The 10,688-nt window shown below is 43.7% G+C and overlaps 1 protein-coding gene across 2 annotated transcripts; it reads left to right on the top strand.

The window, feature by feature from the left end:
* The first annotated feature begins 3,216 nt into the window (after positions 1 to 3,216).
* Positions 3,217 to 7,401, top strand: GADD45A (growth arrest and DNA damage inducible alpha). 2 transcript variants are annotated; one of them, XM_057716926.1, is made up of 4 exons: positions 3,235 to 4,414; positions 4,940 to 5,041; positions 5,291 to 5,528; positions 6,616 to 7,401. In XM_057716926.1, the coding sequence occupies exons 1-4, from the start codon at positions 4,371 to 4,373 to the stop codon at positions 6,727 to 6,729; spliced, it is 498 nt and encodes a 165-aa protein (XP_057572909.1). In that variant the 5' UTR covers positions 3,235 to 4,370; the 3' UTR covers positions 6,730 to 7,401. The 2 variants fall into 2 exon arrangements, with proteins under 2 accessions (XP_057572917.1, XP_057572909.1); XM_057716934.1 differs by lacking the exon at positions 4,940 to 5,041 and having other exon boundaries at positions 3,217 to 4,414.
* Positions 7,402 to 10,688: the final 3,287 nt, after the last annotated feature.

Genomic DNA, 10,688 nt, shown 5'->3' with positions numbered 1-10,688 from the left:
GAGGCCATCTCAGAATTTGCCTACCAGATAGTCCAAGAAACTAAATGTTTGTGTAAAATTCCAAAATGGAAGTATTGATCCTAACAAATGACACATTTTTAGGTGTAAAGTAAATTTTGTCTGAATGATCTTCTCGGAGAAAAAAGTTGAGGGAAATTTAGAGCCTGCCTTTAGAAACTAACCTCACCAGACTTACACAAAAAATACATCAGGAACCTTATGATTTTTAACCATAAAATATAATACAGTTCTAGATACATAGTTAATACAGCTGTCATAGACTAATTGATCTCCTTCAGTGTGAACAATCATCTAATACTGAAATAATAAGCATCATATTTCCTTCAGATGTTAAAGGACGCTCTAATTTTTGAAAGAAAGAAAAGTTATCATTCCATACTATAGAACCAGTAATAGGAATATATGTATAATAATAGTGAAGAAAACATCAAAAAAAAAACTTTTAAGATGCAAAGCAGGTAGCACTGCTAAAATAATTTAACAATTTCTGAGTATATATTTTCATCTGATTTCCAAATATAACCATTTAGCATCCTTATAAATATTACTAGACGGTCATTCCAGTCCTGTGCAGTCCTGGAGTTACCTGGGATAGTTTTAAAAATGATTTTACATATTGGAATTATTTTTTTAAACACAAATTATTTTAAAACACATGAAAAAAGTATATATACACATATACACCGATCTAGGTATATTCCTCTGATCTGTCATTGGATACCATCCTCCCCTAGGACTAATAAGCATTTATGAAATATAGAATCTGTGATCATCCTGTTGTATAACTGCAGTCTAGCTGTAGCTAAATGCAGCTTCTACTTCCAGTTGGAAACACCAGCTTTGAAAATAATCACTGATGGAACAGTCTAGGTAGACTCAGCAATGAGGCAAAATGGTGTAATGTATCTGAGTCAGAAAGTATGACAAATGAATATTTTTGAATACTGGAAGGCTAGGCTTATCTCACAGGGACCAGCCTAACAATACATGAGCAAATCACTTTCCCTTGAGACCAAATATAGAATGCAGTATAGTTTTTGAGTGAGGGACTAGGCCTATATTAAGAAGTAATCCTTTTATACTGCATTTACAGCATATAGTTGACGTGGGTGGGGCATTTTTAGGGCTGTGGTTAGTTTGAATTGGAATAACAATACATGGGTTCTACTGTCCTACAGTTTCCGTTCAGATGACTAAAGTCATGGGACTTTCAGCATAGCTGGCTGATGACAGTGCATACTATTTTGTCCCAAAATCCAGTTCAAGCATGGACATACCAATTAGATGGTAAGCACTTTACAGGCAAAGGACCAGGAATTGTACCATTCTTGGTATATTTAGGACATCAAAGAAGGGGTTTAGTTTTTTTTTTTTTTAATTAAAGTTGAATGTGGAATATCTTAGAATTCATGCATTGCACAGGACTGCAGGATTCTGAGATCTTATTGTTCAACTCAGATTCTGTTTAACTCAGTGAACATTGACTGTTTTTCTACTAAATGCAGAAATTGTGCTAGGTGCCAAGAACTCCAAGTTGATGAAGTCACAGTCCCTGCTGTCAAGAAACTCACTCGATTCCGTAATTCATTGTTAGCTTGCTGTGATCACACTTTCTTCCAAAGAGCCTCTAAGAAATACCTAGTGGATAGAACTTTGGAGTTCCACAGAACACAGTTCAACAGTCTCCAAATGATGACTCAGGCCAGATTGCATAATTCAGGTTTTGTTTGCAAAACTGAAAGGGCTTTAGCACCTACCTAAATTTCAACTTAAAGGAATTCTTTAACAAAGACACTATATGTTAGAATTTAAGATATAGATATGAAACATACCTTACACTCCTGGGTGAATCATGCATTGACCAACACCATTCCTTTCTCTTGCTGACAACACAGTTAGGGATTAAGTGCAAAATGGCAACTCAAATAAATGAGCCAGAAAACTGACCTATCACTTTTCTTTTCCACTAAAGATCAAGAGAGCTGGAGAATATTGTGTCTAGAATGATACAAACATACCGGTGCAAAAACTCCCATGTAGCTTAGAAAAACTTACTTCTGTGACTTTTGCCTGTACAGTGACCTTAATAATACAAGCATTCAGGATATTTTTTTTGGTTTTTTAATATTTTATTTATTTGTTTGTTTATTACTGCATCAGGTCTTAGTTGAGGCATGCGGGATCTTCATTGGGGCATATGGGATCTTTTGTTGCGGTGCGTGGGCTGCTCTCTAGCTGCAGAGTGCGGATTTTCTCTTCTCTAGTTGTGGTGTGCAGGCTCCAGGGTGGGTGGGCTCTGTAGTTGTGGCCCACGGGTTCCAGAACATGTGGGCTCCTTAGTTTGCAATACGCAGGCTCTCCAGCTGAGGCGCGCTAGCTCAGTAGTTGTAGCTATCAGCCTTAGTTGGCCACAGCATGTGGGATCTTATTTCCCTGACCAGGGATGGAACCTGCGTCCCCTGCTTTGGAAGGCGGATTCTTTACCACTGGACTACCAGGGAAGTCCCCAAGCATTGGTTTTGAATGTAAGCATATGGGAACATTTTTACCACTTTTGGTGACTTCAGTAGGTTTAACACATATTTTTTTTAATTTTTAATTTTTCTTTTTGGCTGCACAGTGCCAACATGTGGGATCTTAGTTCCCCAACCAGGGATCAAACCCACATCCCCTGCAAAGGAAGCCCAGGGTCTTAACCACTGGACCTCTGGGGAAGTCCCAACATTCTTTTTTTTCTTTTTTTTTTTTTTAGTAAGTTTTTTTTTTAAATATTTATTTTGGCCGTGCCAGGTCTTAGTAGTGGCATAAGGCATCTTTAGTTGTGGCATGCATACTTCATTGCAGCATGCCAACTCTTTGGTAGCTCCCCAACCAGGGACTGAACATGGCCCCCTGCAGTGGGAGTGTGGAGTCTTACCCACTGGACCACCAAAGTCCCTAACACATGTTTTTGCATTTATTGCTTCAAACTCATGAAACAAAGGGAAGAACATTCAACCTATTCAGTGAAAGTCTATACATTCAAGTTTGCTTTTCAAAAATGTATAACTACTGTTTTCTTTCCACCCACAGGTTGCCATTATCTCAAAGGTGAAATTTTAGCATGTGACTAAAAGGTCCATAGCTGCAGCTTCATGATTCAGCATCTAACATCAATAATTCACAGTGAGATCACAGGCCCCCTGTGGAAGGTAGTGACATACTTGCCTTATGAAAGGACGCTGAGGGCATATTGAGAGCATTCTGAAATTAGACATGTAGCTTGTGTGGGTGTCAGACATTTGTCTCTTAGCTGGTGCCCTGCAGAAGGATCCTCCTTCCGAAAAGGCTGTCTGAGAAAGGTGAAATGGGGTTGTAAGGCTAGGATACACACATGTGGTAACCAGCTCCTCCTGAACGTGGTTTTCCAGAGTTACCCTGGGCAGGTGGGAAGCCTCTTTGCTTTCTGTGGAAAAGATTCCAACTTGGTTCCCTGCCACCACCAAATACAAATGTGTTGATTTTTCTTTTTTGAGCTTCCAACTCTTGCAACCTTCCAAAAATAAATCAAACCAGCCATCAGGGCACCAAAATAATACTACTACTAATAAGCAGCTTTGCCTAGACTTACATAAACAACACTTCTGAGGTAAACTTTGCCCCAGAATTCTGGACACACTCTTTTTATGTAACCTGCTTACTAATAATTAGTAGACTTGGGTGCATTAACCTTGAAAATAGATTTTAATAGCAGGCCCCAAAACAAAAGACATGAAACGACAATTAAAAAAAAAAAGTGCACCAACTAGAATAACACTAGCATCCAGCTCCAGGCTAAGCTGAAGACGCCCTCCTCTCCCCCGGCAAAGACCTCCTCTCCAGCCACCCAGCCAACAGGAGGAGAGTAGGATCGGGACCCCGCCCTTCCCTAGCCTCTCTCCGCCCCGCCCCCTAGGCGGGCCTTCCTCATGGCCCCTCCCTCTTCCGCTCCTCTCAGCCTGCTTCCAGGACCTGAGGTCAAATTGTCGGAGCAGGCTGATTTGCATAGCCCAATGGCTGCGCGTATGCAAATCAGGCGGGTGGTGGTTGGCTGGCGGTTGGCAGGATAACTCCGGCGAGCGGGGCCTTTGTCCTTCAGTGGCTGTGAGGCAGCTGCCGTGTCGGTGTCGTGGACTGTGGCGAGGCGGGTGACCGAGAGCCGGCGGGCGGGCGGGCGAGCGAGCAAGGGGGGCGGGAGGGGCGGACGGCGCGGCGGCGGCGGGTGCTGGAGGAGCCTGCGAGGGAGTGCAGCGAGCAGGCGCCCGCGCGTCCGCGGTGGCAGGAGCAGCCCGCACGCCGCTCTCTCTCTGTGGGGGACCTGCAGTTGCAATATGACTTTGGAGGAATTCTCGGCTGGAGAGCAGAAGACCGAAAGGTAAGTCGGCCGGAGCCTCTGCCTGAACTCTGCTTGCCACTGCGCACACCCCAGTGCTGCCGGGCTGTGCAAGGTTCGCGGGGAGCGAGCGGTTAAAAGTTTGCAGAGGGCACTTCTATGCCGCCTTTCTTCCTCGGGACACTCTAGGAAAGTGTCGGACGGAAAGAGCGTGCCCGCACGCCGGTCGAGCCCCCTCGAGCCTTTGCAAAGGGCAGAAGTGACCGTCCCTGCCCGTGCAGCTCCTGTGGCCGGGCAGCCTGTGGCTGCGCCCAGCGCCAGGGACTGGCAGTGCCCTCGGGAGAGGGTGGCGCGTGGCACTCTCGGGGCTTCTCACAGGACGCCTGGCCTCTGGGCGTGCGAGGGGTCATGGGGGCTGACAGCCCGGGGAACCCCGAGTTTGCAAAGGCCGAGGTGCGCCGTGACGCGTGCACTCGGGACGGAAGGTTGCGGCGCAGGGTGAGGGGGGCCGCGGCGGCCCCCACGGGCGGCGGGCTGACGGGATCCCCTTGGTCTGCCTGCGTGTAGGATGGATAAGGTGGGGGATGCCCTCGAGGAAGTGCTCAGCAAAGCCCTGAGTCAGCGCACCATCACCGTCGGGGTGTACGAGGCGGCCAAGCTGCTCAACGTGTAAGTGGAGCCCTCGCGTGTCCCTCGTGGTTTCCCTTCCCGCCCCAACCCGGAGAGGTCGCCTTCGTGGGGCGCCCCCCCCCCCGCCCTGCGGCGCCACTTCCTGCTGCTCTCCATCTGCCCCGCGGCTGCTTGGCACAGGCGGAGCGAGCGGGCCGGGGCGCGACCCCTGGGACCTGGGCGGGGTTGCGAGCGTCCACGCGTCGGGGTCTTGGCCTTTGCGCTCACCAGCCCCGTCTCTGCCCGCAGCGACCCAGATAACGTGGTGCTGTGTCTGCTGGCGGCAGACGAGGACGACGACAGGGACGTGGCTCTGCAGATCCACTTCACCCTGATCCAGGCGTTCTGCTGCGAGAACGACATCGACATCCTGCGCGTCAGCAACCCGGGCCGGCTGGCCGAGCTCCTGCTCCTGGAGAGTGACGCGGGGCCCGCGTTGAGCCAGGGCGCCGAACAGCCCCCGGATCTGCACTGCGTGCTGGTGACGGTAAGGGAGAAGGGGACTGCGGGTCGGTCAGGGTTAGAGTCTGGCGGGAAGTCCGCAAGGGCTGAGAGTCGCCTGGCTCCGGATCTGGAATGGTGAGGGTCAGGAGCGGGGCGCCTTTGCCCCATTAAAGTGTGGCTGGACTTTCAGCCGAGATGTGCTAGTTTCATCATCGGGATTTTCTCTGGTACAGAACATGTCTAAGCACGCTGGAGGCTGCCAGAAGCGGAAGAGATCCTTGTGAGTCAGCATTGTCAGCCCAGCTACTCCCTACCTACATCTGCACTACCTCCCGTGACTAATTCCTTTAGCAGGGCAGATTAGATAAAGCCAAATAAATTCCTGGCTCACCCTCATTAAGGAGTCAGCTTCAGTCTCTGCCAGTCAGAGCTAAAAATAGAATTGGTGTAGGAGACAGACCTTATTAATTCCTTAGAAATACATTGAGAGGGTAGAGAGGAAATTTTTTCATTGCAATCTGGCATTTTTTTTACATGGAGTTCCCCCCGCCCCCATAAAAACCTTTCCGTAGGTAGATAACATGTGTTTACAGATGTAAATGTGATCATTTTGTCTTTTACACTTTACTGCTTTTTGGCTGATCTCCTTAAGTGGCAGCCTAATTATTTTGCTACTCCTAAAAAATACTACTCTCTCTTTTGGGAGGATAACAGGTGGCAGTTCTAGTTAACTGCTATGCCACTTGCAGCTCCTGGTAGCCCAGCAGGGAACTATTTCTCACAGTTGTTTCACTCAGGTCTCTGCCAAGGTACAAGTTTGGTAGGACAAGCCTGTGAATAATACTCTCATGCAAAACTGAATAAATATTGTGAAAACGTATGGATATTGCTCAAGGGGTTGCATGTGTTCAGACTTTGCAGAGTATAGCATAGTAGAAAATTACCCTTAATGATTTTAGAGGAAACCCAACTACCTAGAAGTTTTATTTTTTATGATTGTAACCAGTGTCTATGTCACACAGCCGAAGTATAGAATGTTCAAGCTTCTTCTGCTCAAAAGTGGTGTAATTAGTAGCAATGGCTGATTTTTTTTTAAATAGTAAATTTATGTTTTCTAAATTTGTTCCCAGAATCCACATTCATCACAGTGGAAGGATCCTGCCTTAAGTCAACTTATTTGCTTTTGCCGGGAAAGTCGCTACATGGACCAGTGGGTTCCGGTGATTAATCTCCCTGAACGGTGATGGCATCTGAATGAAAATAACTGAACCAAATTGCACTGAAGTTTTGAAATACCTTTGTAGTTACTCAAGCAGTTACTCCCTACACTGATGCAAGGATTACAGAAACTGATGTCAAGGGGCTGAGTGAGTTCAACTACATGTTCTGGGAGCCCGGAGATAGATGACTTTGCAGATGGAAAGAGGTGAAAATGAAGAAGGAAGCTCTGTGGAAACAGAAATACAAGTCAAAAGGAACAAAAATTACAAAGAACCATGCAGAAAGGAAAACAAAACTATGTATTAATTTAGGATGGTTGAGTTACATTTAAATAAACCAAGTATGCTTTGTCAAAGTTTAAATGTGTGGCAGTAGTTTGGGTAATTTTGGTTTATATGCCCTCAAGTAAAAAGAAAAAAAAAAAAAGCAGAAAGGGTTAATCATATTTTAAAACCATATTTTATTGTATTTTGATGAGATGTTAAATTCTCAAAGTTTTATTATAAATTGTACTAAGTTATTTTATGACATGAAAGGTTATTTATGCTATAAATTTTTTGAAACAATACCTACAATAAACTGGTATGGAATAATTGCATCATTTCTTAATGTGTGCTTTTGTTTCTCTTAACTTGGACTTTATTTTCTTATAAACAACTTTTTTTAATACAGAAAAATTAAAACCCTTGTGAAATTATATATATATAGTATATGTGTGTCTATATATATAGATGTGTGTGTGTGTATATATATAATTTTTTTCCACTCAAACATTTGGGCCAGACAGGGGGCCATAATATTGCTTTTTATTTATTCTTTAGTGGACATTTTAGTGATGCCCTGCTCTACCCTACATCTAAAGTCAGAAAAATGAAGGTGACTTAAGAGGAGTTGGGGCTGGAGTTGGGGAAAAGGGGTATTAGAAATTGCACTTGCAGGACTTCCCTGGTGGTGCAGTGATTAAGAATCCGCCTGCCAATGCAGGGGACACAGTTTTGATCCCTGGTCTGGGAAGATCTCACATGCCTTGGAGCAACTAAGCCTGTGTGCCAGAACTACTGAGCCCACATGCCACAACTATTGAGCCTGCATGCCATAACTACTGAAGCCCACATGCCTAGAGCCCATGCTTTGCCACAAGAGAAGCCACTGCAATGAGAAGCCCATGCACTGCAACGAAGACCCAATGCAGGCAATAAATAAGTAAATAAACTTATAAAAAAAAAAAGAAATTGCACTTGAAAAACCTGAGTAAATACAGTTAAGTGATACTAGTGCTATAATAAGATTATATGGAATATGTTAAGAACGCAGAGGGGAGAGAGTGACCAAAGCTACCTGCAAGACCAGTGAAGTTTTTCCTGGGGATAGATCATTTTATTTGGATTTTAAAACAGGAAAAGGGTACTGCTAGCAGCAGCGCTAGTTTCTGCAAAGGTGTGGAGGCCAAAAGACCAAAACCTGTTCAGGAAACAAAGAGTGATTCTGTGTGTGCCTCTGGTGTAGAAAGATAAGGGAGAGATAAGGCTGAAAGGTAGGTGGAGATTAGGCCCAGACTGTGAAGGGCATTCTGTGTCACCCTTCACTTTTGGGCTTTCTTCTGTAAACTTTGGCCAGTCTGCAGAGGCCTTCACGCAGGGAGTGACGTGATCAGTGTTCTAGGAAGATAACACTGGGGACTGAAAGACGGGTTAGTGGGATAAGCGGCTGTAGGTAAGAAGGCCAGTTAGAAAGAAAGTGACTAGAACAGTCCAAGGCTGTGCATTTTGCAGAAGCATATTCAGGGAACAAATAGGGAAGTGGCTTGCCAAATATTCTGGGGCCCTTATTCTCTTTCTAGAGCTGTGTGCCTTCCAGCTGAACGTGTCTGCTATGAGGTTCTGAAGAGTTTGGTTAAATTAGATGGGAGAGGTGGGAAAAAAGAGCAAAAGAAATGAAAGGCTTCAGCAGAACAGTCATCTTTTACTTGGAACAGTCACTTGATAATTAACTGCAACAATCTCCTGTAGATACAGCCAAAGAAAGCAAAAGTGCCCTCTGACAAGAGGCTAATATAGCTTTGGTCTATGGGATTTTTCTTTGCCTACTTCTCAAACCATAAGCCCCCATGGCTCCCCTGCCATCTGTCTCCCACCCTGGTCATGACTACATACAATCAGGAAAAAGTAGAAATCAGAGGAGAGAAAACCAGCTAACAGTAACAAAAAGCTCCAAGTTTCTGCATATCTTGGGAATAACATAGGCCCATGAGCCCTTCACCTTGCAATTAAGTTTCTGTTTTTGCACATCTGCTAGAAATGTGGGTTTTTAGGCCTGGCTTAGACTTGTTGTATCTTATTTAAGCCAGTGCCCAATCCAAAACGTAACTGGTATTTAATATTTGTTTCTTACATTATCAAAAGATTGAGAGCAGTGAGTTTTAAACAGATTTTTTTTTTTTTTTCGTTCCCACTGAAGTAAAAATATTTTCAATTCTTTCCCACAACTGCTTGGTTAAAAACCCTCTGCAAAGATAAGCGAATTTAACTAGGAAGGCAGAGTGGGGAGCAGCACTGCTTGGTGGAAAGAGCATGGGGTACAGCCAGAATCAATCCCTCTGCATCCTGTTTTCCTCAACTGCAAAAGAGATATAAAATTAACCATCTTGCAGAGTTGTTTCCCTCCTACAGGACTGTAAATTTCCTGAAGGTAAGAACCAATGTCTGGTTCATAACTGTAGCCCAGTACTTACCACACATCTCAGCAAGCAGTAGGTGCTGAATGAATATTTTTTGACTAGGGACTTCCCTGGCAGTCCAGTGGTTAAGACTCCACGCTTCCAATGTAGAGGGCGTGGGCATGAGTTCCCAACTCTGGTCAGGGAGCCAAGATCCTACATGAAACGCGACCAAAAAAAAAAAAAAAAAAAGTTTCTTGAGTAAATGATTTAGAAATAATAAACACAAACTACCTGGCATCTGATAGGTGTCTAGTACTAAAACTTAGGCAATAACAATAGGAAAACTTTTAAGGCATCAGAGAAATCTGTTGCTTATAACATGGTATAAATATTTTAAGAAAAGTGTTGTGAATCTGTATTCTCAATTCATAGTACTTAGATATGAAGTGTTAGTATGCATCCTTCAGGTTGTTTGGTTTCAGAAATATCTCAACAATTAACACAATGTTGTTGTTTTGGTTTTTAAGTTTTAACTGTTGTAATTTGTTCCTGAGTAAAGCAGTGTTGAAAAATCCAATCTGAAACAATTGAGTTAATTGTAAACAAGTGCGCAATTATCAGGGCAGATTCTGCCTCTAAATGATGCTAATATTTTTCAGTTGTCACTTTAAATGCCATTAACCCTACTTATTGCCAAGTAGGTGAATGTGTTACAACAGGGACAAAAATCCCCTCGTCTACCTAAGGTGTGTTGTTTGTGGAAAATACCTATTTTTTCCACTGGCAGCTTCACCTCAGTGTCATAAATAGCATTAACTCCTCCCTCCTGCAGTTCACCAAGGCCCTCGGTAAGTTAAACTTGTATCATGAAAGGACTCGTGAAGGTAACTAATCTCCCATAATACATATTTTATTTCCCAAACAAAGCAAAAAGGGTCATGACTAGGAAAGAGCTGTTTGTATTTTGATAATTGGAAGTATTTTCAAAGCATGTTTTGAGATGCCTTACTGTAACCCTTATAAAATCGTTTCCTCAGTTTTCAACTATATGGGTTAAATTTTATTCTTTGATACGTGGGAGAAGGCTGCAAGCAGTGAGATGTGTTTCCTTTAAATGAACAAAACTCTCAGTGGCATGATTTAACACCAGGCCAGTGTCCCCCAAATTGAGCTGAATCTTTTTTTTTTTCCTTTTTAACAATCTTTAGATACACATAAGAAACTGTGTAAAAAAGTTATATTCATGAAGATCACCAAGAAATACTTAGTGAGCACTTATTATGGGCAAGGGGCTATGCTAGTTATATTAAAGTCTACAAAAAA

The sequence above is a fragment of the Hippopotamus amphibius genome, chromosome 1, assembly GCF_030028045.1.
Source record: "Hippopotamus amphibius kiboko isolate mHipAmp2 chromosome 1, mHipAmp2.hap2, whole genome shotgun sequence".
Lineage (NCBI taxonomy): Eukaryota > Metazoa > Chordata > Mammalia > Artiodactyla > Hippopotamidae > Hippopotamus > Hippopotamus amphibius.
The sequence above is the reverse complement of the archived record's forward strand: the minus strand, read 5'-3'. Positions and strand labels throughout refer to the sequence as shown.

Coding starts and splice junctions, on each gene's coding strand:
- GADD45A (XM_057716926.1), top strand. CDS start 4,371: ATGACTTTGGAGGAATTCTCGGCTGGAGAGCAGAAGACCGAAAG. Junction 4,415..4,939: donor GGAGAGCAGAAGACCGAAAG/GTAAGTCGGCCG, acceptor GCCTGCGTGTAG/GATGGATAAGGTGGGGGATG. Junction 5,529..6,615: donor TGCACTGCGTGCTGGTGACG/GTAAGGGAGAAG, acceptor ATTTGTTCCCAG/AATCCACATTCATCACAGTG.